The 27,762-nt window shown below is 36.9% G+C and overlaps 1 protein-coding gene across 4 annotated transcripts in view; it reads right to left on the bottom strand.

Moving 5' to 3' along the window:
- MYT1L (myelin transcription factor 1 like) overlaps positions 1-27,762 on the bottom strand; it is a 128,377-nt gene that overhangs the window by 39,231 nt on the left and 61,384 nt on the right. For all 4 annotated transcript variants that reach the window (XM_041477889.1, XM_041477890.1, XM_041477887.1 and 1 more), the window contains exons 10-14: positions 25,734-25,736; positions 21,725-21,972; positions 19,218-19,454; positions 17,437-17,558; positions 16,446-16,514 (exon numbers count right to left, since the gene is read on the bottom strand). In XM_041477889.1, the coding sequence (XP_041333823.1) occupies positions 16,446-16,514; positions 17,437-17,558; positions 19,218-19,454; positions 21,725-21,972; positions 25,734-25,736 (679 nt within the window). The remainder of the gene's footprint in view (positions 1-16,445; positions 16,515-17,436; positions 17,559-19,217; positions 19,455-21,724; positions 21,973-25,733; positions 25,737-27,762) is intronic.

Raw genomic sequence — 27,762 nt, 5'->3', positions numbered from 1 at the left:
TCCAGACATGAGACTAAAATAGTTTTGGCTCAGAGGATTCATGGAGTAACTTCAGTCTCTTTTATCTCTGCAGAGAGATTGCTCTGTCTCTTTCTCTTTGCCTCTAGAAATCCCCAGCAACTGAATGGTTCTGAACTGGGGTGTGCTGACTGCATACTCCTCTCCTCAGAATTAATTTAATTCATTCCCTGTTTTTCTGCATATACTACTTTTTCTGTCCTTAACTGATGCTATTATCTGTATTGCATTCCTGCATTTTTTGAACTGTGTGGGGGTGAGAAAGAACATGATATGTTTTTTAGATTTCAGTCATTTTCCTATAAGCAGCCTAAAATGCATTATGCTGGCACATAAAATATTGCTGTGCACTCCAATGCACAGATACACACAATGAGTTTAAATTAATTATATTGCTTTAGAAAAAATATTCCTGTGCCTTCCATTACCACCTCTGCATGCTGCCTCTTTTGCTACCAGTCAGGACTTCCCAGCTTCCCAGCAGCAAGTGCCATGACATGCTGCCCGCTGTTCTCACATCTAGCATCAGCACATAGCCCCTTAACATGCCAGTTGCCAAAGGCAGGGTATGTGCCTAATGTGAAATAGCTTCTGTGCACTACCCAGGGGGTGCTCTGTGCTCAGAAGCTGCCAGGGGGAAGCTGTGAATCAGTTCTCCCCCTGGGCACCTTGCCCACGCTTTCTCTCCTGCCAGCATCGCCTGCCTTGGAGGCAGCACCGGGCAGCTGCAGATCCCCTCCCTGCAGCAGAGAGCACTTCCTGGCACCAGGGATGAATCAGTTCCAACATATGCAAATTGAAATGTTCATTTCCAAACAGCTCAGCCTTTGGAAAAAAGCTTCATTTGTATGTGAAGGAATAACATAAAATGATGGAGGCACAGAGAAAAATGCAAGAGAAGACAGCCTTAAGAGAACTCCTACAACTAGGAACAAAGCCATGCAGATTCTCTTGTCTCCTAACAGCATTGCTATAAGCCTGTGCTCAAAAAACCCCCCCAAAAATAATCAAATACCCACATGGGCTTTTTTCAGTAAATTTATGGGGACACATTTGTCTCTGAAAAAGAATGTCCTATTCCTGGTTGGTCTATTAATATGGGAACCACTTAGCCTCTCAAGAATATCTGCCATTCAGTCACTGCGCAGCAAGATTGGTCCAAGTTTGCAGAATAGCCAGTGACATGATTTCTATAGCTCCCTGCATGTGACAATAGGTCCAAATGAAGCACTTGAAGAGGTATAACATTTGTTATTCTTCACTTTAAAAGATGTCTTCAAAAGCTCATATAACCAGCCTTAACTTTTCTGTTTATGGTGAAATTCAGAGTTTTAGTTCAAAATTAAATTAAAATTAGGCTGAATGTTGAGTAATTTGAAAATTCACTCTTTAAACTAGATAATTTTTGCCTGATAAGGAATATACATTATAGTAGTAACCTGCTGGTTACCTTGAACACCTTATCAATAGAGTAATTCATTAGTTTTCATCTCTACGCTGCTGCCTCTCTCATGCTCTGCTCTTTTGTGCTTTGTATATCTAGTCCTAGGTGAAGCAATTAACAAAGGGTCTGACAGACACTGCAGTATGACCTTGAAGCTGTCACTTCCTGTGAGTTTCCTGGAGGTTTGGAATAACTTCAAAATCTATGAATCTGGAATACTCAAAAAGGTCAGCATCACAACCAGGGATGCTGAGACAATCTATCAGATTAGGACTGCTACAAGCAGAGGAAAAAAAGATTAGCAGATTTCATGTAGTCTGTGGCCTTAACAATCCACTGAAGCTGTTGGTAGGAGATTGGGCACAAGCCAACATTAGCCATTCCCTAGCTATTTTATTTATCTGTTTCTTGTTCAACTTGTGCATGCACAAACAACGCAGGGAAGGATTCTACAAGATCACAGGAAAGGAGAGAGTTGGATCAAATGTATGGTGGGAAAAAAAGGTTGACTGGGAAAGATGGAAAGAAAAAGAGCATGGAGACAGTCCAATTTATATTCCTTCTTCAAAATGGTGTATCTAATATAAGTATGAAAGACCAAGCTTACAAACTATATAAAAAAGAAAGAAGCAAGAGTCCTGCCTCTAATGTGAGCTCTCTCAGCCTAGTATTATGGCAAAGCCACAAATCATTAGGATTGTAAACATCTGTGAGTTCTCTGGGAAATATATCCTGGCCAGCATGAGGGCTAAGATGTTTGCAAAAAAACCCCAAGCCCATTAAAATAATCCAAGTGACAAAAAATGTAATGGGTTGGGATTTTCTTCACTATTAACAGCTTTTTCCTTACAGTCCTGTTTCCAAAGAGCAACTAAAAAGATGATTTTCAGTGCACATTCAGAAAGGTCAGGTAAAAATAATAGTTTGGTGTAAAACGTTTAGGTGACTAATTGCATCTTAAGGTTGAGAGTTGTTTTGCTCCACATGCAGCCACTGCATTGTGCTCATTAGTAACCTTGAGAAGTGCTATTGCAGCATGAAGTTCCTTACACTACATGGGCTTTTACATGTTTTCTTCATGTCTGTGTTTCTGTCTGGAAACATCTATCATCCAGTGACAGGGACAGGCTAACACCTGGATAAAGGGAGCAAACTCAAGAGTTTCGCTTTCCCAAACAGATAAAGCAGAGATACTACTTTCTATTTTGGACTGAAGCGTCTAGAGCAAGTGAGCAAAATACTCCAGTTTTCAGTTCATGAAAACAAGCAGCTTTTCCCCTCTAGGCCTAAAAACATTTGTTAGAAGACTAAGTGAAGAAATATGAAAATACTGAGTGTGAATTATATCAGACTGTGAGAGGCAGTCTAGTCTAGTAAGAAGGCTAATGAACAGTGCAGCTAAGGAAATCCAGTTTTGTTACTGATTTTCTGTGTGATATACTGACTCTTGAAACCCTCTTGGACTTGCTCTAATTTTTCATGTGGCTGACTTACCTCAGACATGCAGTAAGCATATTTAATACTGAAGGGAAAAATCCCTAGTAAGAGTCTAGTTATGAACCTGTCTGCAAGGAGGACAGCTGGGCATTACCACATGCCATCCCTACAAGTATTCCACCTACTGCCTCAAGCTAGACTCCGCTGACAGACACTGGGCAGACAAACCAGATGTAATGAACTAACACCTAGGAAGGCACAATTTTCTTCCCAGCACTCTCAGAACCACAAACACTAAGGTGCAGGCTTGCACTGCTACAAGACATTGCCAGATGGTTTTGGGCCTGAAGGACTTGATATCCAAGACCAAGGAAGTTAGCTTGCTCATTCTTATGAAAAGTGTAAGGGAATTTTGCTGCTGTCTATGAATACCTAACAGGTTGGTGTGGTGAATGCATAACAGAAGTTTTCTCAGAGCTGCACAGCTAAAATACAGCCAATAAAGAGATAAAATTCAGTGTGGGAAAGCTGATTTATTATAAATGAAAAAAAAAAGCAGCCAAGCATCCACTGGAGTAGTTGTGGGAACTCTAACCTTGGCAAAACTCACAACTTGACTGGAAAAGGTCCCGAGCAACCTATTCCAATGGACTTGTTCTGAGAAGGAGCTTAGACTAGCTAACATTTGGATACCCCTACATGATTTTATAATTCTGTAATGCATCTTAAAAGCTATATCAGAGAGAATACTGTTCGGCCTCCTATTGGCAGTACAGATGCAGCCCATAGTTAGAGACTCTATTCCAGAAACATCATGCACTATTATTTTTCCTTGATTCCAGACCCTTCTGCATAGTTCAAGTTTCAACCATCAGCAAATTTATCACAGTTTTATATATTCAAAATATTTGTGTATTTCTTTGTATTTGTATGTATTCTTCTCAACAACTGAAAGTGATGATTTTGAAGTCCAGTTTGCAGAGTTAATGAATGCTCAGAAATTCTCAATGAGATAGATGAAGTGGATCACAATAAACATCTTGATCAGTGAGAGAGACTGTGTACCCGAGATAATACTCTCAGCTTCTACTCTGGGCATCCATCTGCCTCTGCTTTGGAGTTTCCTGTTCCCCCTGAAAGGATGCTGCAGCTGTCTGGGTAGCAGTAAAAGAATCAACAGAGCTTTTAGCACAGTATTCAGTACCTGAAATTGGTGTCATTTCACCCTAACCTGTCAGAGTGGATGAGGCAGTTTGCATATTATGAGAACAAAGGAGATATCCCTTCAGTGAGGGCAGGAAACTCTGATACGACTGTTAGAACTGTTTCAAGCTAAACTCGTCATTTTCTGTTGGAATCTGATGCTGTATTGAACAGCACTTAAGTAATAATTCCAGCTCTATGTGAATGTTCCAAGGTATCATTAAATAGAGCACTTGAGAATAAATTGTGCTTTTCATTGTCATGAGATATGCTCTCATGTCTTTTCTTACTTTGGCCCTCCTTACTTACTTCTCGAAGTTAACAAAGGTAGAAAGTCCATGCTTCTGTACAATTCCCACTTCTGCAACTCCCATAGAACAAGGCAGTGCAAACCTGGTTTATACTGTAAACGTCTCATGAAAGAGCTACATCAGGTTTGAAGCCTGAGAGCTGCAGCAGAAGTTTCCCAAGCAGCTGCACCGCTCAGGGGTGTTGGATTCCAGCCAGGGATAAGGGCTGTGCAGGACAATGGCTCCGTGTGGCTGCACGCAGTGCTCAGGGCTCACAGCTCCCATGCACTGCAGAGGTACAAAAGCAGCTTGCAGTGAGATGCTAACTTTGCCTTAAATGACTTTTACAAGAAGGTTTCCCTCTGATTTTTTCAAAGCAATAAACTTCTTTTCCAAAACCACTTCCTGTTTTAGGTGCTTATAGTCAAATAATCCTGAGCATGTATTTACTGCTCCTTACTCTGATTTCTAATTGACCTGGTTAGTGTTGATACAGACCTTTTCTAAACATTGATTAATACCTTTCTTTTTCCAGGCTGGTGAGGAAGAACAGTAACTTTCTAGTATCAGAATGAGTGTTTACATCTTCTAATCAAACTCTGCCAAAATATTTTTTAAGAAATCACTATCTTTGCAACCATTCCTGCTAAATAAAAGGCCGTTTCCAAGGACTTGGAAGAATATTACATGGGGGAGGAACCTAGCTGCAACATAAATTCTGTTTTGATTAGCTCCGAGGTTGGGATCCTCAGCTATACATGACATGGAAGAAGAACAACTTCATTATCCTTCTTGCATGAAGTAGAGATAGGTATAATTCCACTCAGCACACATTCAGACACAGAAAACCCACTAATTTCAAGATGAATACAGGATCACAGGAAGGTCAACTGTGGAATAAGTTACCTGGCAAACTACATCTTACAGAAATGGCTCTCATAGATTGGCACTTCCCAGTACTTATAGTTGTCGACTGTATCTTTTGCACAGAATGTAATCCATTGGCAGTGTCTTTAAAAACAGCCAATTCCCCCTTTTCATCGTGAGAGGAATTTGTAAGAAAAATCACCCCTTGGATAAGTATCTTATTCATTACATTTACTTTACCTTTGAATAGAAGTATCTTCATTGACATGAACAGATAAAAAGTTTTTCTTAGCCTTTAAGACAATCCCACTTCCTTTTGAACTTTAAGATGGAATAAAAATATTTTTGAGAATGTTCTTGATTATGTAAGACCTTATATGAAGATATAAGCACATCTGGTCTGTGGTACATTAACATTCACAAGAATTTTGCAGAAATTTGAGATATGTGGTCCTGATGTGTTTACTTGTTACAATTTGTGAATCAGCAGCATTTACTCTGGCTTCAATAGAGTTAACACAAAAATTTGTAAAAATGAAATGAAAATAAATTAAATTATTATTAAACATAATATATACAAGTATTCTGAATAATAGTTTTACATAGAAAATTTGCAGAAAATTTTGCATTGAATATCAATAATTTTTAATTTACAGAGGTTTATTGTATCAAATAGAATCCAACAAAAGTTAAGAGCTTCCTTACTAATACTTGAATAATTAAACTTTAAAAATACTCTTTTCTTTATAAATTAATAGTGATAGGACTCTATCTATGACAGTATCAACATGAAAGTGGTTTTGTCAAATGGAAGAAGTGCAAACTCTACATGGAATTTGGCCTTGTAATATTGTTCTCACTCCATTAAAAACATAGAACTTAGGGAAAGCTTTTCAAAGTTGCAGAACATAATCCTGGATCTGAAGCCTGCTAAAGATAGTGGGAGGTGTTCTACTGGCACAGTTGCCTAGCGACGCTGTGGATGCCCCATCCTTGGAGGTATTTAAGGCCAGGTTGGATGTTGTTAAGTAACTTGGTCTAGTGGAAGGTGCCCCTGCCCATGGCACAGGGGTTGAAACTAGATGACTTTTAAAGTCCGTTCCAACCCAAACCTTTCTGTGATTCTATGATTCTATCACTTAAACATATTTCAGATTAGGTCTCAGTAAAAAATTAGAACCATTAAAGGACTTTTTCTGTGAATGGGAATGTTGAGGAATAAACCTTAATTGGTTTAAAAAAGTGAAGAAAAATTCTTAATAATTTTATTCTTTCAGATTCTTCACACTCAAGCCACAGAAGCTGTATTTGGTATTATTCAAAAGCAAGGCCCTTGCCCCTCCTTCATGATACCTATACTTATAGAAAGTACTTACGCTTTCCTGACAGGTGTTGCTTGATTAGTGCATCAGAAGAAAACAAACCACCACCTACAATGGTTCCTGGAGAAGTCTTGAGGAGAAACCCATCAGCTATCATTTTTAAAAATTATTCAGTTATTTTCCTATAAATTTCTATGATTCCCCTGAAGTTTTTCCCTCTAATTTTTTTTTACAACTCTTATTCATTGGGAACAAAACCATTTTTCTCTGCAGTGTCCAGCATATCTCTGCAGTGTTAAGCATAACCACCATTTACAGCTTTTAAATTAAAACTTATTTGTGAAATGCCCAGCAGTTACTGAATTCACTCTCCATGAAAGAATAACTCTGGGATTTAAAAGACAAAAATACAAATATTTTAAAGAAATAATTAAGATTTTTTTATTCTTTACCAATGTCTTACATCATGTCTGATTATTACTGAAATAGGGATTCTAATCATAGAGTCAAAACCAAATGTTTTTCACCTATTAAACTCTGAATTCAGCATTCAACAGATTGCATTTAAAGCAGGGTCACTTTATTTCTTTTGGTTATCATCAGTTTCTACAAGGAAACAAAAAAACCCTAAGCTCATCGTTTTACTGGTAAAAGCATTAAGTTGTGATTTTGTAATTCTTCTTTAGAATACTTTTGGTGTTCACCATGTATTCAAGAAAAGTGCCAAAAAAATAGTTTTCTACCTGTAAAAAAGAAAAGAAAGTCTAAGACTTGGTTTTCTTATAAACTGCATCTGTATGTTTTGCTTCTTTTCCTATTTAATATGGAAGAAAAATACTTGGGTATGCAATCTCTTCTGAATAAATTATAGTTCTTTTAACTGATCATATGCTTTCATAATGATGTTCCCATTAATTTGCAGTCTGAAAATTTGGAAACTAGGTTCTGTTCATCTTGGTGTACTATTAACTCTGAAGCCTGAAGAAGGCATTTTAAATATCACTCTGACTGACTACTTTACAGCTCATTGTTTGAATTAAACTATGTCAATCTTATAACTCTGGAAACGATATCTTAAATATAATTTATTGAGATTCATTTTTTGAAGGATCTGTCTTTTTTCCTTTTGTTGTCCACAGTCCAAAAAAATAACACTTAATGATAGTAATGCACTTATATTTTAGTCCTCTGCCTCCTTATTACAGAAAACATGTACTGCTGAAGCTGAGTACAGTGCAAGCACAGTCAAGCATACAAAAATAATCAATTATGGCCAGTGGTAAAGTACTCCTCAAAATTTAAGGTTGTTTCATACAACTGAGGCCATGCTGTAAGAGCACAGTGTTGTTATCTGTGGAAGGAGAGAAATCAACAGACTTTGAAGCAGTGGAAATTTTGTGTGTGTTAGGGTAGAAGAGCAGTTTTTACATGCAGATGAGCAAATGTAAATTCCACTTACTGGGAATACAAAAATATTGTAAAAGAATATTATGATGAGGTGTTTATGAGGGATATGGGATATTTTAGAGATATAAAACATTGATATAGATACTATAGTGCTGCAAAAAATGTGTGCCACATAAAGTCCCAATAGCACTGAGATAAAAGTAAAGGGATGAATTTAACTGCATGGCGAAATCAGATGTTACTGTGCAGATACAGACACCACATAATCAAGTTAGCAACTGGCCATTTTAAGAAACCAAATAATGCAAGGAATTCTGTAACTTCAAAAAATTTAAATAAGGCAATCAAACATGAATGCTAACCCAAGAGAGTAGCTGAGGGCATCTGCCCAGATCATCACTGTTGTATCTTAGCGTAACTCTTCCAAAGGCAGCAGAGCTATGCTAATTTACACCAACTGAGGATCTGGACAATCATGTTTAGGACTTTAAGTGACAAAATTACTTTCATTTTGGGGTATATATTAAAGGGTTTTGGCAAGTCTGACCAAACACAGAAAGTGCAAAACACAGCATTTTTAACTCCCCTTTTAGTAACTGTATACTTTATGCAACTTCCCATGGGGATCGCCTCAGCACTTGGGATATACCACAGCATCATGTTGCAGATCTTTGCAGATCTGGATGGAATGAGCAATTGGTTATGATCTGTTGACTTGAAGCAAAAATGATCAACACCACAATGGGAGTCTGCACAATTACCAAATTGTGCCAAAGAAAAGATCCTTGAATTGACTACAAGCAAATGCCAGGCTGAATGAGATTAATTATGTAGGACAAGTTCAATGACAAAGAAGTATGACCAAACCCAAGGAAGACAGAGGCAACTGTACAAATGGAAAAACTCCAAGACAAGAAGGCCTTAGAGAGATTCATTGGGCATATTAACACAGCTAAACAAATTCATTTATAATTAATCACAATTAAGCGCTCCTCTCAGAATAGTTGCTTAGAAACTGCACAGTATGGCACTAGAATGACTGACAAGAGAAAAGTTTCGAAAATTAAAATAAACCATCAAACAAACATTCACACTGAAATATTTGGTGATTAGTGAAGAGCTAGGAACTAAGAAATGTATCTTCAAAACTGCCTAAGTTATTATTGCAGACACTGAATTCCAATTTCAAAGTTAGGCATATAGAAGTTGCAGGGATGTGGATGCCCACCACTTATGCTCCTTCTAAAAATGAAGACTCTTTAAGTCATACAGGTTGCTTTGAAAAAATTACTCTAATTCAGTGATTGTTCATCTGAATTGAGACTATTTTGGTAATAACTGAGTTGCAAATGGTTTTAAATACTGATTCAAATCCAAACAGTAAAAAAATACAAGCTACTGTTATCTTTTGCTTTGAATAATTAAGTACATAAAGAAACAGGCCATGAACTGTTTGGCCGTTGTAGATACCACTATGCAAAGGAAGCCTCTCATTTCAGAGCATTTCATAGTATTGACAACTTACTAAGGCCCTGATTCTGCAAGGTGCTTCATGCAAACAATTTCGTGCCTGCATGGAACATTTCACAGCATCAGAGATACTGATATGCAGATGGCTTTTAAGGAGCTTTTTAGAGAGTACATGCTTTTAAGACTACCTCTGAGTAATGAAAACAGTGATGAAGGGTCTTATGTAAACAAAACTCAAGTGTTTTCCATTTCAGAGACAAAAGTTGACAAACTTAAGTGAGAAAAATGGAATGACTCAACCTTACCAGAGTCTGAATGAGTTATTCTAACAGAGAAAAAGCCCAGCCACTTCCATATGTAAAACTTATTGCGACTACAGAGATGAGGTTGCTGCAGATGATGGGTTTCTATACAAAGGACATTATCATAACACCACACAACATGAGGTTGGAAATGCTAGGTATAACCTACAGTGCCCATTTGAGTATTGAGAAGTGCAGGAACAGAGCCCAAGGTGTTCTGTTCTGGCCAGGCATGCATGCTGCCATCAAAGATAAGGTATCCAAGTGGAAATCTGCAATAAATACAGGAAACAAAAATGCAAAAAAAACCCACTGAAACCACATAAGATTCCTAATTTCACTTGGCCCAAGGATTGTTGAGCAAAATGGGAAAGTTTATTCCTTATAGCTGAACTAATAATTGGGGATCTATGTTCCTTGGTTTTGTTTTTAATAATTTAAATTAGACTAGCACACTAACTTGCAATATAAGAACACATAAAAAACTACAGTTTGTTCAGTTTTTTTTTACCACAACATTGCAGATAAATTAATAAAACACTATCATTTACAAATGGCTCACTCAAGCACTTTTTAGCATTTCTCCAAATACATCACATCTGGTCCTTGCAATCACATTTCCTATACAAAGGTTAGCTAAAGCATCAAGGAATTTCAAAAAGTGTCTGCAGATTCAATGGATACATACTTAGCATCAAAGGAGTATTTCAACTTAAAACAAGATTACTTACTAGGCTCAACAACCTTAGCATTCAAGAAAAACTGTAATGACAACTTCTATTAAGTTTCCATGTAGAAAAAAAAGAGACATAAACAACAGGAGTAAAAAGGTGATAATAGGAATGAAAATTATTATTTCTCTTGCAGCAAAGAGTAATTTTCTAAGATAAAAGGGGGTGAAAACTATATAATGGGTCTCGGTCCTGCTGCATTCTTATAGGAGGACAGATGTAATCTCAATGGGAAAAGGGAAAGGGAAAGTGGGAAAGGGAAGGCAAGGCAAGGGATAATACTTCTTTGCAGATGAAACAACAATGCACATCCAGGAACTGAACATCAGAAACACCTCAAGTGGAAAACACAGGATGTAGGTGGAGAATTCACTCCAGCAGGTAAACAGAATTCTGCAGGAATAACTGGTTTGAGTACATAAAGTGACTGTATATTGGGAGAGCTATCAAGGTTTAAAATAGTACAGGCACTGATCAATGTCCAAAAATAATGTGCTTAACTATCTAAACAGGGAAATGTTCCTGTGGTGTTTTACTAATATATCCTAATAATTTTTGTCTCTTCGTTTTAAATTTATATTTGAAAAGGCCTATTTTTCACCAGATGACTACAGCAAGGAGGAAAATACTACTCTTTTCCAGTAATATTTTATTCTTTATATATATCAGAATAAAAACAACAGAAGTTTCTCAATTTCTAGGAGGATGCCTCTTCTTCCCAGTCCTTGCTGAGCAAGAATTGCAGTAAAATCACATCAGTAGAAACAGATAGTAATTAATATGGAAGAGTTTCCCTAGAAGTATGAGGTAAGAATATCCTTTCTATCACGAAAACACTGTACTGTATGGAGGTGTTTTTCAAGAAGAATCATGGCTAATGGCGAGCTTCAGAGAAGCTCACTTTTCTATGTGAACACTGCCAGGGTGACACCTCTGGGAACAGGGAGATGAGTGAAAGAAAGTTAAGAGAAAGAGTAGAAGATCACCAAGAATATGGAAATCACTGTGGCAGAATGACATGGAAAAAAGATGGAACAGAGATTCCGACTCTTACTTTATTGTGGAGAACATGCAAAAATAGACTGAGCTCATCACTTTGAGTTAAGAAGAGATGTAGGAAACAAAAGCTCTCAGACTTCATTGTAGTGAGGGAAAGGAGGCTGCACTCCTCCCTCCATAGGAAATACCAAAAGACATCCACCAAAGAAAACAAGGAAATCCACACAGATGCTTTGGGACTGAAAGACTGGGCATACTACAACAGTATCAAGAAGTATCCAAACTTTAAGGCACCTGGTTGAGCTGCAATTCTTCCTGAGGATCAGATTCTTCAGAATAAGCAATAATGGGATTTTCTGGCAGAAAACTGACCCAAGACGACAAGGGTAGATGTTGAGGATCGGATATTTAGTTCCACAGCAGACCAAGCTAACACTTAGTTACCTATGTACATAAGGTATATACATAAATGTGTGTGTGTATATGTATCAATGGCCTTGAAAAACTGTGATTATCTTTACATCAAAGTACCACTACGTAGAAATAAGTCTGTCACTTTCTGGGAGTCTCTGGTACCTGGGTTCTCAGGTTCCCACATTGACAGGACACTGAGTAGACATTTTTACAGTCAGTCAGCTGTGTTTTAGCTGGGATTGATTTACTGATTAACAAGATGTGTCCTTTTAAAACAAAAATTAATTCTAGCTTTGGATTGTTTAGGTTTTTTGCTTTTACTTGTTTTGAATAAGATTTAAAGTGCTTCAAAATGTTGTTTTTAACAGCGTTTAAAATTCCACAATGGTATTACAGTTTAGAAGTAATCGTAACTATTAGAAAAACCTGCTATGAAAAGGAATAAATAAAGAAAACTGGTAAGAAAAGGCCCCTTGGTAAGATCACACTGAATTTAATTTATGAATACTTTAATATTGGTAGCTGTCACTGGGTGGGCTGTTAACTGCTTTCCTATCATAGTTAACTTTACTCATCAATATAGCGTTCCTAGGTCCCTTAAAAATTAGTTGCTTTTCACAAGTACTGAAACCAAAATCTTACTACTGGAAAAGTTTGGTTCCCTGCCAGATATTGATTTCTCCAGACAGCTTTTTTTTTTTTTTTTTTTTTTTTTTTTTTCCCAGCATAAGTAAGACAATTAAAGCAGAAGATATTGTTCTGTTATTTGGAGATCACTGACCAGGCTGTAACTGCTGTAGTCTGCTGACAAACTATGCACAAAGGCTCTCAATTTTCTATTTGAGCTTTGGATGAAAATGAAAAATTGTGTAATCTGCATTGTAAACCTGAGCAAGAACCCTTACACATGAGAAGCATGGGTGGTAGGGAATAATTATGCTGACTGACCCTGGAACAATTTAATTGAAAGTTGCAACATTATTATTCTGAGAGCCAGGAAATGTGAGCAATGGAATCTTGGAGCCACAATTTCCAAAAGGCAATACAATAAGCATGACTGTTAAGCAAAATATTTCTCTAACCTTGTAGGATTCTTATATTATTTTGATTGTGAATATTATATGAATGATATTATTAATGAATACTATTTGAAGTGTCTGCTATTTTGTATTTTAGTTGGGGTACAAAAAAAAAATTGTGTAAGCAAAATTCCAGTTAGGAAGCTACATTATACATTATTTGTATGTGTTGTGAAATACACACAAAGAGATAATGTATCAGTAAAATGTGATATGAAGGCTTTACCAGCATATGTATGATATTTGATTTGATGGTAAAAGCCATAAAAGTATTAAATCCTTCTAAATTATGCAGTCCAGAAACATGATTCCTAAGCTGTGCTATCAGTTTTTCTACTACACTATCAATTGTTCTCTGTACCCTGTACATTAAACAAGTATTTGCCAAGAATTTTACAAAGGTTGAAATCTTTACAGAAGAATGGAAAAAAACTACATTGAAAACCTGAACAAGGAATAAAAGATGAAGAAGAGATGAGAACAGTACAGATTGCTAAGGAAAGGACAGAAGGGAACTCAGCTTGGGTTATAGGTTAAAAATGTGTATACATTTCCCTCTACAGCCTGGGGCAGGAGCCAAGGTTACTGATTCTCACTACTCTTCTGCTGTCAGCAAATATGTGTGAAACATCCCAGCAATGTTCCCCATCTCCTCCTGCTGCCAGTCCATGCAGATCACTAAAGCTTCTACTGCTGTTGCTACGACAGCAGCCCAGGCAATAGAGCAGACACCAAAATGTCCCATGGTGGCTGGTGGCCTGGCAGATGGCCAGTAGTATCCCATATTATGGAATTTCTGCTTCTTTTCAGCTTCTGCTTCCTCATTTTAGAAACAAGGATATTATACTCCCAGACCTCACACACAATGTAAATGAAGTACTTCACAGTGCAAAAATTTCAAAATCAAATTCTCTTATGTAACTTTGGTTTAGCTGCTTTATGCATGCACGTTACATTTACATGATCACATCTTCTTCCATCTTAAGCAGAGAACAAGAGCATAAATGAGAGCTGTGTAAAGGATGCTGCCATCCATAGGACTCCTACTTCCTTGCTTTCAAATATATGTGGGAAATGCTAAGATGCTTTATTTCTGTCTCTGTACCAACTTCACAGGATATAGAGACAGAGAACAATAAAAATATAAATGTGATGAAGGCAGGAGATGGGCTGATTGGACAAGGGAGCTTGAGACAGGGAACAATGTAGAAAAAATGATGAAGGAAAACAGGACAGAGTAAATGGGCCAAGTGGAAGCTGGGACTGGTTAAAGTTTTGGGATAGGAGAAAGGACAGTATGGCTGCTCTGGAACTGGACCCTGCTGCTTTTTCTGCAGAGTTCATCCCTTTTCACCAAGGGTCAATTACATTAAATAGATCTGCTAAATTCCCATAACTCCAAGCAAATTCAAGGGTTTGAACATATACAGTTCTCTACAATGTGAAGAACTGACCAATTGTGTCCTAAAAGTATCCAAGTGAGCAATCAAAATTATATACCTAAATTTCTGGTTTAAAATGAGGATAATACCAACCCTATTTACTTCAGAGTATAACTGCAGATGAAAAAAAAATATTTTATAACTAAATAACTAAATTTATTAGGAAACACTCAGGTGTGATGATAGTGACAAATGTGTGAGTGAATTAATAGGTCCATCTTCAGAAGTAGTGAATAACAGACAGGGCCTCACATGGGATAATAAAGGAAAAGAGAAGAAACTAACTAGTTGCTTATGCAATGATTACTGTCTGCCCTGTGCAAGGTTTTACTTTGTTATCCTGTGGAAAAATCTATCATCAGAAAACAAAGATTTGCCATATAGTGCAAATACAAAGGAGAACTGAGTTAAGTAAGCCTGCTTAAAATTCTGTCATTTTGAAACTTAACAGAGTTTTATGTGTTCAACTGGTATAATGATAACTGTAAATTAATAATTTATGCTAATGAATAATAAGAAATAAATTTTAAACATAAAAAAATTAATTTAATCTTGCTTTTTGCTTAGGAAAATCTTGAAATAAGTAGAGAGAGTGGAATGATATAGAAGTGGGATCTCAAGTTTAGGTGTTTTGGGATTTTTTTCTTCCTGGCTTCTACCAGGCAGCCTTGACTGCAGATGTTTGAGAAAAGCAGAGGAGATGAAGTAATTCAGAAACAGCTTCCTAAGATGAGTAGAAGCCTTATAAAGTGTTTGCTTAAAATATTCATGCTGCCTCAAGAGTCCTGACTGTGTTTTGCTTATGCATTCACATTTCCTCAAACTTCTACCATTTGACCCATCCCAACCCAAAATCCAGGTCCAAATCTGAGTTTGTCTGAGATGTGCATGTCTTTTTCTGCTTATACTTAAATGTCTTCCCTAATCTCATTTACATCCCCTTTTGCATATCACATATTCTTCTAGCAGCATATATCAGCATGATCTAAACTAATAGTTTCAAAACATTATTTTTCACTTTGTGGGTAATCAGCTGTAAATTTTGCATGTATTGTTTACCTCTAGCAACTAAATTAAGTAAAACTAGAGAGCAGTTTTACTCCAGCAGTTTTCTCATGCTTGCTTTCTTATTTTTCCCATGGTTTACATCAAGAGTTGTTTGGGTTTTTTTTAATCAGCGTATATACTGAATTCAAGAAACATATTGTAAAAACAGAATACTGCCAAGCAGTATGGCAGCATGTGATATCCGTTCATACTTTCCCTACTGAATTTTCCTCATTTCTTGTGGAAATTTTTCCATCTTAACCGAATTACCAGCTCAGAAGCACTGCCCTGTCATAGCACTAATAAATACTATAGTTCTTCCACACAGAGAGTTGCAGTAGAGCATATGTGCAGGAAGACAGAGCAAAGCTAAGTGTCATGATTCTCTAACGTTCATAGCTCAAAATTGCTACTCCAAAGAACTGAAAGGAATGGTGAAGAACCCATTTTAAGCAGGGGACAACTAAGTAAACATTAAAAAACACAGTCACATGAGAAAATGCATTCGGCTGGTAACAATGACACGAACCTGGAGAAATTATGCAAGCGTTTGGGAAAACCACATTGTTCTCCTTCCAACTGTGTTTGAGAAACTGCAATGCTTTACTGCTTGTGTAATCAAAAGTGTTTCATCAGTCTAATTGTATGGGAATTTTCTGTTCTAGCTAGCAAATTCAAAGTTCAGAAAAAAATTGAAAAGGAATTCAAACATTAAGATGAAATTCCAGAAGTTCTGTCTTTTGTCCATCCCTGTCACCTAATGGACACACAAAAGGACATACTAGGTCAACAGACTTATGTACAGAACCCCCCTGCTGTATGGAATTTCTAGAGACTTCAATACATGTTTCAAGCAGGATCAACTCCTTCTGCAGCAGCTCCCCAGACAGCATTTCTAATTTCTGATAAAACTTTATACAATTTGCGGTCAAATAAATATTTATAAAGAAAATATTTGTTCTTTATGTCTTACTTGAGTTCCTGTGAGCTTGTGGCCAGCATACTCCGAATGCTTTTGTCAGCCAAGGGACAGCCAGATAAACTGTAAGACATGGCAGGACATACAAGTATGTTAATCTTCTCATTAACTGAACACTCGCAAACAAACACAACATAAAAATTAAAAAGTAAAAGTTTGTAATGCAGAAAAGCGATGGGGCAAGTGCTGTAATATTGAATTCCGTAATATAGTTAACCCTCTGAATATATTTAGTTATCAATATTACTTCCAAAATTACATACTGTAAATGTTCTTGTTTGTTTGTTTGTTTCTCTATGAACTAGAAAAAGATAACAAAAATATTGGAGATTCCTGGGTTAACTACTTAAATGCTTAAAGAATAGTTTGGAAATTTTAGTAATCTATTTAAAAATAAAAGACGTTTATACAACACACAAATTAGCATGCTTTTAAGATCACATATATTACTCAAAGGGTTAACACATAGTTCAACGTTTTACTTTGACAGCATTGTTGAGGTAAGCTGAAAACAATAAATTGAAAAGACAGAATCCACCATGAAAAAAATGAAGTCACACCTTCTATGTGAGGCGTAATTACCAGTCACATGACCACTCCCATCACACCCTGGTGTTGGACATCTGCCACCAAACAAAAACAAAAACAGCCAAAATAGTAAGTATGTTTAAAAAAAAACTTTTAAAAGTTTCATTGTTTCCAGTTTAGCTGCAATGACTGCAAGGGGTTTTAAGCATCCTAATCGAAAAGCTGCAAAATGAACAGGTTTAAATGAAAATGGCGTCTCCATACAATATAGCATCATTAAGAACAAGCAAATACACGTTAGCTTATCACTTTACTTAACTGGCAGTTTGAAACATTTATATGCTGCAAATGTTGCATGCTCATACTGCAAGGCGTATATGTATTCGTTGGTTTAAAAAAAGACAAAGAGAGAAAAAGTTAAAAGGAGATAAATAATTTCACCTCACATTATGCTTACGTTATTAAATCCTTTTTGCTCTCTTTGCATTGAGGGTATTTGGGTTTAGGACTTGGGATTGTAACTTCACCAGGATACCTTCTTTCTTCAAGTGCCTCTTGGAAAGGATCCAAATCTTCGGGCTACAGGCAAATATATACATATTAATTTCAGCTAGAGAAGGTCACATTTACAAAAATAATGCAGAGTCATCAGATGGTATCTCCTTCTTATCCTATTCTGACAGAGAAAATTAATGAAATTATTTTATATACTTTCACATACTAAACTTTTGTATAATATTTGAGTATTTTGATGAAGACTTCACAATATGTGAAATATATGATTTATTTAATTAGAAAAATAAAAAGGAAAAAATCTGGCTTTTTCTGTCATATTATTTTTCTCTAAAGACTCAGGTCTTTTCCCTAAAGTCACTGCACAACAGAGGAAAGGCAAAAAATGCAGTATCTTATGCATCAGAAAGCCATCTTAAATAGCATTTTTAAGGATATAGAAGATTGCTTCACCTTAAAGATGAAAGAGAAGCAATCTTAACATCTACACACAGAATCTAAGGCTGGGACGAATCTCAGTGGATCTGTCTGGCAAGACGGAACGATATAATTTGAAATTAACTTTAGTGATGTTCAGAAATTCAAACCTATCCATTTCAGGAATGCAGTGCCTGAATGCAGGGATTCAGGGATTCCTGCAGATGGTGCTATAAACAACACTGCAGAAGTAGGGAGTTCTTACTCTGAAAAAAATTGCTGCTTTACCTCACATTTCCTTGATAGTGATAGATTTCCTGCCAACTCCAGTGAAATTAATAGCAAAACTGTACCACCAAAGCTAGAATGCATTCAGTCTATCTAGTGAAAATGCCTCTTCGTTGTGTATTTCAAAGATACTGAGAACTGTTTTATGGTTTAATTAAAATTAGTAAGAGATGTGCTAAACACAAATGATTAGCCTAATTTTTAGCTATAAACCAACTAGAAGTCCTCAAACATCTAAATTGAATTGAGTGCAGGATTTTAAGCTGCAGAATGGATAATGGTTAAAACCTGACAGAAAAAAGCAGCATCAGTGAACTTTGTCAGCAGACCTCTTCAGTGTCCTGTCTATTCTGTTTTGAAAAGCAATAAAAATTCACTGACATATTTTCTTTATTTGCCACTTCTGTTTAAAGAGTATTGCGGCTGTCTTGGTATTATAAGTAGAAAAGTAACACTGATTTCTTATATGCCTTCTTTGTATTTTTGAGAAAAAGTATTTCATTAATGCAGGCCCTTACAGAGAGCTATCAAGAGCATATAAGTAATCTAGAAGATTAGTTGAAATAGTTGAAAGCTTACATTATACTCTGCTGCTTTGTTTAAATTGATTTCTAAGTAATACATGCTTTCAAATAGCACATCATTTATGGTTTTCAAATTCAGCAGAATATCTTGTCTTCAGAGCTGATTATCCCAGTATTGCACGGTTATGTCAACTTGCTTATACAGAGTAACATAATCTGGATATAGCAAAACATCTTTACTGCAGAAAATATTTGTTAACAAGATGATGCTGTTAGAAAACATGATTCACATTCATGGTTCAAATGTTGTCTTATGGAACTTAGTCACAGATCAGATGTGTGCCAGCATGGTATACTCCTAAAGATTAACCAGCAAAAAAGTCCTTTTTGTAGAAAACCACCTAATTTTGCTTCCTATTTCCCTCCAAATTCCAGAAAATTAATGAATTACCAAAATTAGACTGCAACAAGAACTATACAGATGAAAAAGACATACATTAATTTCTTTGGAATCATCTTCATCTATCCTACTTGGCTTCATTTTAGTGTAGTCCACTGGCAAGTCCCAGCAGTCACCCTCATTCAGCTGGTAACACCGGTTGTTCATCACGGCTTGTCGTTGTGGGGACATTGGCTCCAGTGGGGTCAAAATGGTGCAGCAACCATCTCGCTGCCTCTGCTTGTTCATGCTCAGATCCAACGTCCCATTTTCATCGACTTCCATATCAGGATTCTGTCAAAATAAGAAAAATATTGTTAATTCAGCTTCACACGGGCAAACTGCTACCTCTTCTTCAATCTGATTGCCTAGCAGAATGATAAAATGCTTTTCCATTCCTGTATAGATTGTAAGCATTGAGCCCCCTCCTACACATAGCATGATGCTGTTACACAACATTAATGCTGTTAAAGTAGATTTCTTCCTGAATGGCTAATTTGATGTTTGGGGGGAAAGGGGAGAGTCTTCAGTACCCCTCTTGCCACCCAGCACATCGGTACAATATTTGATATATAAAGGAGAAAGCTCTAAAGGTATTTTCTTGCCATTGTCTTTATGTTCTTGATTTATTCTCTGACAGGTGAAGTAACCTGTGAGGTAACATCTGCATAATTCTTGTTTTCAGTCTTGGCATGTATCTGAGTGATTAGAGAAACAAAAACCACTAACATCAAATAATCTTTGTTTCTTTTTTTCTTTTACATTAGCAGTCAGTGCTTGAATAGAAAATGTCAGAAAATTAAGCAGGGAGGTAGGGTACCAAAATAAGTCCTTTTGGAAACCATTTGTCAATGAGGAAATGCATTTAAGTTTCACAGCTCCTTCCCTGCAGATGAACACGTATTAACAATTCATGTATCTATTCTGATAATAATTTGTTCCAATTTCTGTGACAACTGGTACTGTGAAAAATGGAATGTATGGGGCTCTTCTGCAGAAACAAACAAGTGTTGACTATTGTATTAGATAAGGAGAAATAAGATATCTTAAAATGAACACAAAATTTAAAAACTAAGGATAGATGAGATAAAAATGCCCATAGAGAATCCCTCATCTTTCAAAAAATGAAGTGTTCTATGAGAAATTTGGTTTCAAAATGAATGTGAATCTGACTGACTCCTTGTATGTCTGGTGACTTTCTTTCCTCTTGAGTAACAACAGAGCTGCAGGAAACCACTGCAAATGCAAATCTCTCTTTCTGAATTACTGCCTTTTGTTAGAACTTTTATTTAATTGCTGCTATCTGGCTAATGTAATTTAGAAAGTATTTATTTATCTCCTCAGAATCATTCCTTCAGTTGCAATATAGTGGCACATTAGGAAAGAGGCCCTTTCTGGCTTAAACACAGCAGATTTTCAGCATTGTAGTCCAACTTCTCCCATCACAATGAGAAGAACTGCATTTATTTGCATGAGAGAAGGAGATTTCACTCTTGAACAGTATTAAATCAATTAATATAAAAAGCAGCGTTTGAAAACAAAGTCCAATCTGGCTTAGAGCATGAATATTACTAATACTTACTGCTACAGGTTTAGTGTGTTATGAATGATAATAACATGAGGCGGTTTGCACAGCAAGGGAAAGCAAATCTTTGTCTATAGGAGAAGAACAGAACATGTCTGCCAGCTCAAAATCTCTCTACAAGCAGAATAAAAATGTTTCCTCTGCACTGCATCTGTCTGCTCAGCCATCTAGTGGTCTCCTGTAGGCAACACTGTACTGTTTGCTTGTGCATGTTAAATACTCATTTTTGATCAGCTATCAGGGCCAAAACTTTAAAGTGAAAAATGAAATCTCCTAAATCTTTAACGAATGTTAATAGTGCACTGTTTTTTCTTAATACAGAAAGCTTAATGACAAAAGCGTTTATTTGTATCTGTATGGCCATTTTATAATATACTGAGGCTGTATGAACATACAGAACAGCAGTCACTCTGCAAGACTATTATGCACATTTTAAGTCACCTGTATTGGAGGATTTGTTCATTTCAAAGATATTATGCATTGACTTAAGAACTCTGGTATCACAGACAGGCAAGAAATTATAACATACAGCACCACAGATTTCTCTGCACTGAATCTTACAAGCTTAGGTCCCATTTGTGACTTTTAAATGAAAATGCAGAGTTAAAATCTTAATCCTTTTGCCACATGCATGAACCAGACTGCAGTTTGCAAAAAAAACCAAACAGTAGTAAAATTAGTACCACTTGAGCAATCCAAACATCTTTGGTAATCATAGTAAGAGACAAATTTAAAAAAGGAGTACATGGTATCTGTATCATTAGTTTATAAAACCATCATGATTTCCTGTGATACTTGTGAGCAATTTGTATCTTTTTTTTGGTATTTTTCCTCCCTGCTTTAGCAGAGCCACCAGATTATGTTAATTTTGAGGGGGGAAAAAAAGGCAAGATGTACTAAAGCTTTTCTCTCAATCAGGGCCACAGAGCAAGTACAGTTAAGAGAAATCTCATCAACAAACAGATTTACTAATTTTTACCCTTGCACAGAGATCCTGAGGCTTAGTGGAGAGGTTCTGAGGCATCTCCCTGCAGCGGGTGGAGAGATTCAGAATAGCAGTAGCAGCCATGTGTGCTGCCTCCATGTCATGAGTATAGTCAAAGCTGCTCTTGCTGCAGGTACTGCTGGCACTGCTGCCTCCACCACAACTCATATTGCTGCTGCTGCTAGGGGCATAACTGCTTGTTGTGCTGCTGGTTGGACTTGAATTCTTACAGTAGCGTTTAGCTGTGGGAAGAAATATGACAAGGATGACTCAAAAGAAGGAGCATTCTGCATAAGTGAAGAGGAAAACAAACTGCTGGAGGTGAAATTTATAATGAGGAACAGTAACCAATGCCAAAAAAAAAAAGCCCGCAATAAGAATGATGGCTCTATTTCTTGATTTCTGTCTGTGAGTTTTATATGCTACATGTGTGAGACTGTATGAAATAACCTCCTGCAAAAATCTGCATGACATGATCATGAATTGTTCTGACAAACAGGCTGGATTTATAAAACAATAAAAACACAGAAACACTGCTTTTACCCCACATATATAGTCAGACAAAAGGTACAATCTGCTCAGCTCATTCATTTTTATTAATGACAGGCAATGTAACACTATGGGACCTTTTCCTATATACCTGAGGAACTGTTAGTTTAAGGCCTAGAACTCCCCAGAGTTACTGGAGATCAAACCCACTTCAAGGCTGATCAGCTTGGTCTCTGGGCCACAGCACCACCCATATTTCCTTAAACACCTCATGCTTCCTAAAAGCTTCATTTCCTCCTACACCACAGGCAAATATGGCACTGGCCATCCCAAAGACAGGAGCACAACAGGAGAAAAAAGGTGGTTGTCACGTGTTAGTTTTACCACGACTTGCACAAAGGCAGAAGCAATGGCTGTTTAAACGGCAACAACAGGTACAAGTGAAAAATCCTCCCCTCCCGCTTCAAACAACCTGAGCACCTACAACTCTTCATAAAACTGGTGAGGGCCAAAGACCCCTCCCTGCTCCCACTGCAGGCAGTGATGCCCAGCTGTGCTCTGACTGACACGAGCCACAGGTGGTCACACAAGAGCCAAAGCACTGACAGTGCTCACGTCCAGCCTGTCTAAACACAAGGCAGCACTGCTGCTGCTTCTAAGTAATGCTCCTTGCAGCCAAAGCTATTACAGCAGTAAGGGCAAGCAGCCCTATTAGCCCACTTATTTCCCCAACCCTCTTCCAAGATGAGCTGTTTTAAGAGTGTTTATAAAAATGCAAGAAAGTGTGAGCTCGTCTCCAAAATGTAGAAGTTTATGTATTTTCAGAAAAAAATAAAAGTCAAGGTCAGAGGATACATCCATGCATATTACAGCAACTACTTCCCCTTAAGATGGAAATGTATACTGCAGAGATCATACCTTATAGCACAGTGTAACAATAACCAACTAGCATGCTGATTAGAGAGCTATACAAAAAAGGTCAGGCCCTAGACAGAGCTCTTCCGTGATGGGCTCCATTTAAATGCCGGGCTCTTCACTTGTATTTGTCTGAACAGACATACATATAATAATCTGCTCCCATGAGCACAGCCCATTTGTGAACCATGGGCTGCTTTGGTAGGCAGACAGGGTTCAAAAGAAGAATCTGAAAGCAAAATGTCTCTGCTAGAGCTTATGTCATCTTCCTTTCTCTAAAGAACTGAAAAAAAAATCATGGCATTATTTTTACTGCAAAGGAAATAGTGTTTTACTTAAATCATAACAGATGGAGTTTTCTCAGGAAAGCCACATAATGCACAGGGTGTGATTTTTTTTTAAGTGAAGTGAATGCTAAACATTCATCACTTTTTTTTTTTGTTTTGAACACATAGTAGCACTACACTAGCAGGCTATCCACTAATAATAAATTTGTGAACTGTTCCTCAAGAGTTTCATTATTAATATAGTAGTCAGTGGCGGTCATTAAAAATTCAGCATTTATCCATTGTTACTTTGTTACAGTATCCAAGACATGCAAGAATTTTCTGATACTTAAGGAAGCAAGTAATTGAATAATTCAGTTTTTACTGTGTTATGTTAGCACAGCAAGCACTCTGTAGTACTGAACTTGCCAAATTAGAACTATTTTTCAAAAATCATAGGAACAAATAATACTTTTGTCATTTTCAAAAAATGTTAGTCTTGTTATAGTAGGTCACATTTAGACAGACATAAGAGACATATTACATGTGAAATTTTATATATATATATATATGAGGATGTGTGCTAAAGAGAGGGAGGGAAAGAGGCAGCTTTTATACATAGGACTAACCATCAGAAACTCATGCAGGCTCTGATACGGACTCCTCTGTGGCCTTGGTCAAACTACATTATCTCTTGTATTCATTTTCTCTACAAACAGAAAGTTGCTTCTAAAATTTAGTTGTGTTGTGATTCACTTGCAAAACACTTTGAAGATGTAAACTGCTATAAGCATGCTACACAATTACTAGCTTTCAGATTACCAATAATTTAAGCAAAACTCACTTGGAGAGAAATGGCCATGGTTATCTTAACCTTACTGCAGCTGTACATTTGAAGATGAGTCACGTAACCCAGACTGTTCATTACACATTAGCTTTTCAGAGAAACAAAGATCATCGATTTATAATTAATAAAATCAATATGCTCACTAATGAAGGGAAAGATGTATTGTTTCAATACCAGATAGTTCTGCTTGATACAATGCCCACCCCTGTGGCACCAGGTTTATGAAGCTGTGCAGTCCATCTATGCTTTGTAATCCAGAGTGAAACCAAATGTGAAGAACATCTTCCCCATTAAAAACAGACACAGGTCTAACCAGCTGCATACCCAAACTGGGCTTCCACCAGATTATGCCCGGGGGCTGATTACAAAGAACCTCTCAAAGTCTAAAGGCTTCTCTTACTAATTAACAAAGGGGGAGTGGGAGAGATCCCAAACATGAAAAAGACAAAAGGAAGGTATTTGGTCTGGAATTCAGTTCTGCCCAGGCACCTTCATTCCCAATATGGTCTAAATACTGAATGGTTTAGTAAATTAATTATGGTTTCAACACTTTTTCTGACTTGTACAATAAAAGATTCATCTCACCTAATTTCAGGTACCTGAGCTAGTCATTACAGGCTTCCTATACAGGCAGTGGAAGAAAATAGGAACTTTCAGGCCATAATTCACCTGACCAGTTTTAAACAAGCACTTCGGGAAAAGATGAACTAAATCAGAGAAGCAACTACCCTTCTTGAATCTGAAAGGGGTGCCAAACTCAGCTGCCAGTGCTAACATTACAAAACTCTGAATATGGTCAGATGAATCCCACTCATAAAACTTTTTCAGTGTTTTGATAGAATGATCCAGACCTATTGGTGGGATGACAATAATTTCTGCAATCACCTAAGCAACCGAAAGTGTTGCCATCACCACTGCCTGCTGTGTCCAGCTTTTGTTATCTTTACTGCTGTGTACCATAAGCCCAGCATCCAATACACTATGCAACTGGTTTCAAAGGAAAAACAAGCCCAAAAATAAAAAATTTCTCAAGAATTACTAGATCACCCTATCCAACGATCCAAAGTATACATATTCTGTTTGTTTTTTAGTAAACCATACTGTAAAAAAATATCAAGGAAACAATTCAAAGGTGCTATTTATGTTTGTGTCACTCCCAACTCTACACTTACTGAAGATATAATCCCTTTTACTGCTGATGAAAATACCATAGTAGCTGACAATTAAAAAAGAATTGAGAAGGGAAACTATTGGTTTTTCTTATCTTTAAGACTACTTCTCTTATATAGTCAGAACTAAAGCACTGTTTAACTGCACATTGCCCCCAAAACCTTAGATGTACTTTTGGGTTTTCAGGATGACTTTTCAGAACAGAATCTGCTTTTATATAAACATGCTTTACTGACATACATAATAGGTGTGCTCTCTGGACCCCCATAAAGTCTTTAGTAGTAATCATTAATTCTTTTATATACAAATATAAAACCATCTAAAAATACTGTGGCATTTTTTGAAGTGGCTCTTTTAAGTGAAGAGTTTCTTCCTGAAATCTCTTTCATATTCAGTTATTTACAATAACTGTCAGCAAAATCCTTGTTCCATTGAAAGGCAGTGCCAAAATGTTTTAATAATTTCAGTGTGCCCAGGATTTCACTTCATCATTCTAAGAATTCAACCGATTTTCCTGAGCCAATTTAAGCCAAATTTGTTGGAGTACTTCTGAAATTTCAGAGATGTGAATCCTAGAGGTTTCATGAAAATCACTAACAGGGAAAAGACGAACTCAAATCAGGCCCCACCTCTGAGACCATGCTGGCAGGTCCATCTGGCCAAAGAGCACACACATCCCTTGGAACCAGGTGTAGTGTGCACTGTGTCCAGCACAGCCAGGAGTGTGGAACAAAGCCATGGAGCAGCCTTGGTTGGCAGCCAGCCCGCTCCAGCGTTAACGGGTTTCCGCTGCTCCCAGCACGCACGAGCCCCCTGTGCTTGCTCTGCCAGCGTGAATCACAGGTACACAGCGTCCCTCAGTCCCCTCTGGCTCACACTCCTGAGCAGTGAAGCCACCTAGTCCCAGTCCTATAGCCCAGAAAAATTCCTATTTGTATCAAAGGAAGATGAGAGTGCATAAAGACAGTGACCTGCATCAACACAGCCTTTTATTATTTAAGGCCACTGTAAACTTGCGCTTAATGTTACATGTATTTTCAAATTCTGGTGGTTTGGGAGAAAAAGTGAAGTTTGTCATTATTTATTGAAAAAGGGGCCCTAAATGAGAAAAATATGTATCAGTTGCTTATGCATCAGTAATTTGATCTGAAAATAAGCTTTTTCACAGGAACCCCAGCAGTATTGTGATGCTTTCCTTTCTGCAAGAGTAGACAGAATATATATGCAATATTTAATATGAATTAACCTTATACTAATGTAAACTCATTATCTTCCTAAACACAGATACAGTTAGTGCTTTACTTTTAATGCTGTTCAAGCCCTTATTCTGATAAAGATAAATAAGATGAAGGTATGAGAAAAAAAAGGTCTTTTACTAAAAATAGGTTTCCTTTCACAACCCTCTTCCTTTCTGCTACAGTGCAAGAATATGTCTGTTAATTCTATGAGAAAGGAAAATATCCAAAGTATCAGACATATGAAGGCAAGAGCCGTTGTAATTTTCTATTTGCTCACTTCACTACTTTTAAATGTCAGTCTGTGTTCAGGCAATAGCATAAATTGTTCTGTATAGTATGTTTCTTTCTGTTTTCTTAAACAAAAAGACTGACACCTGCCTGAAATTTCTTATAGTCACTGAGTAGTATATCAAGTATATGAAGTATTTTAACCAAAAAAAAAAAAAGCTGCTAGCACTCAAAAAGAAGTAAAAAAAAGGGTATGGTTTAGTTTTATATATATATATATACACATATACACATAGAATATATATGCATATATAAATGTATTGTTCTGAAAAATTCCCAATGTCTTCAAAAGCTACAATCCTTCTTTATCCTGTAGTTTATTTTTCTCCCCTAATAAGAAACCTCTTGCCTGACTGATTCCATCCATTGTCTTCTCCTGAACTGAAGCTAATATTAGGCTTCTCCTGAACGTTTAAAAAATGTTAGGTTTTCCAGAGAATTCAACCAGTGTATTTGTGAGGACAAAATAAGCAAAAATGCCACTTTAAGTATGTAGCAGTGATTTCTGAAGTGCAATGAGGCCCAGGTTTTCTACTTCCACATCCCCACAAAACCAGTATGTTATCTTTCTGGGTTACCTGAACTGCTGCATGGAGGCGAGAATCCTAATGTGACCCTTGAGGCCAGGTCTCCCAGACAGTAACATAAGGATTATCTCTGTTACTTAGCTTTTATTGCCATCTCAATACATCCCAGGAGCTTAAAAGCTGGAGATGTCTTTTGCCAGTGCAACAATCCTGAAGCAAGCACCGTATAAAAAACATTTATTTTAAAAGGCCTTTAAAATAACTTACATATGATAGCATTCCTCATAATACT

This window comes from Pyrgilauda ruficollis, unplaced genomic scaffold, assembly GCF_017590135.1.
Source record: "Pyrgilauda ruficollis isolate IOZ18807 unplaced genomic scaffold, ASM1759013v1 scaffold42, whole genome shotgun sequence".
Taxonomy (NCBI): domain Eukaryota; kingdom Metazoa; phylum Chordata; class Aves; order Passeriformes; family Passeridae; genus Pyrgilauda; species Pyrgilauda ruficollis.
This window is presented reverse-complemented; position numbering and strand designations above follow the sequence as displayed.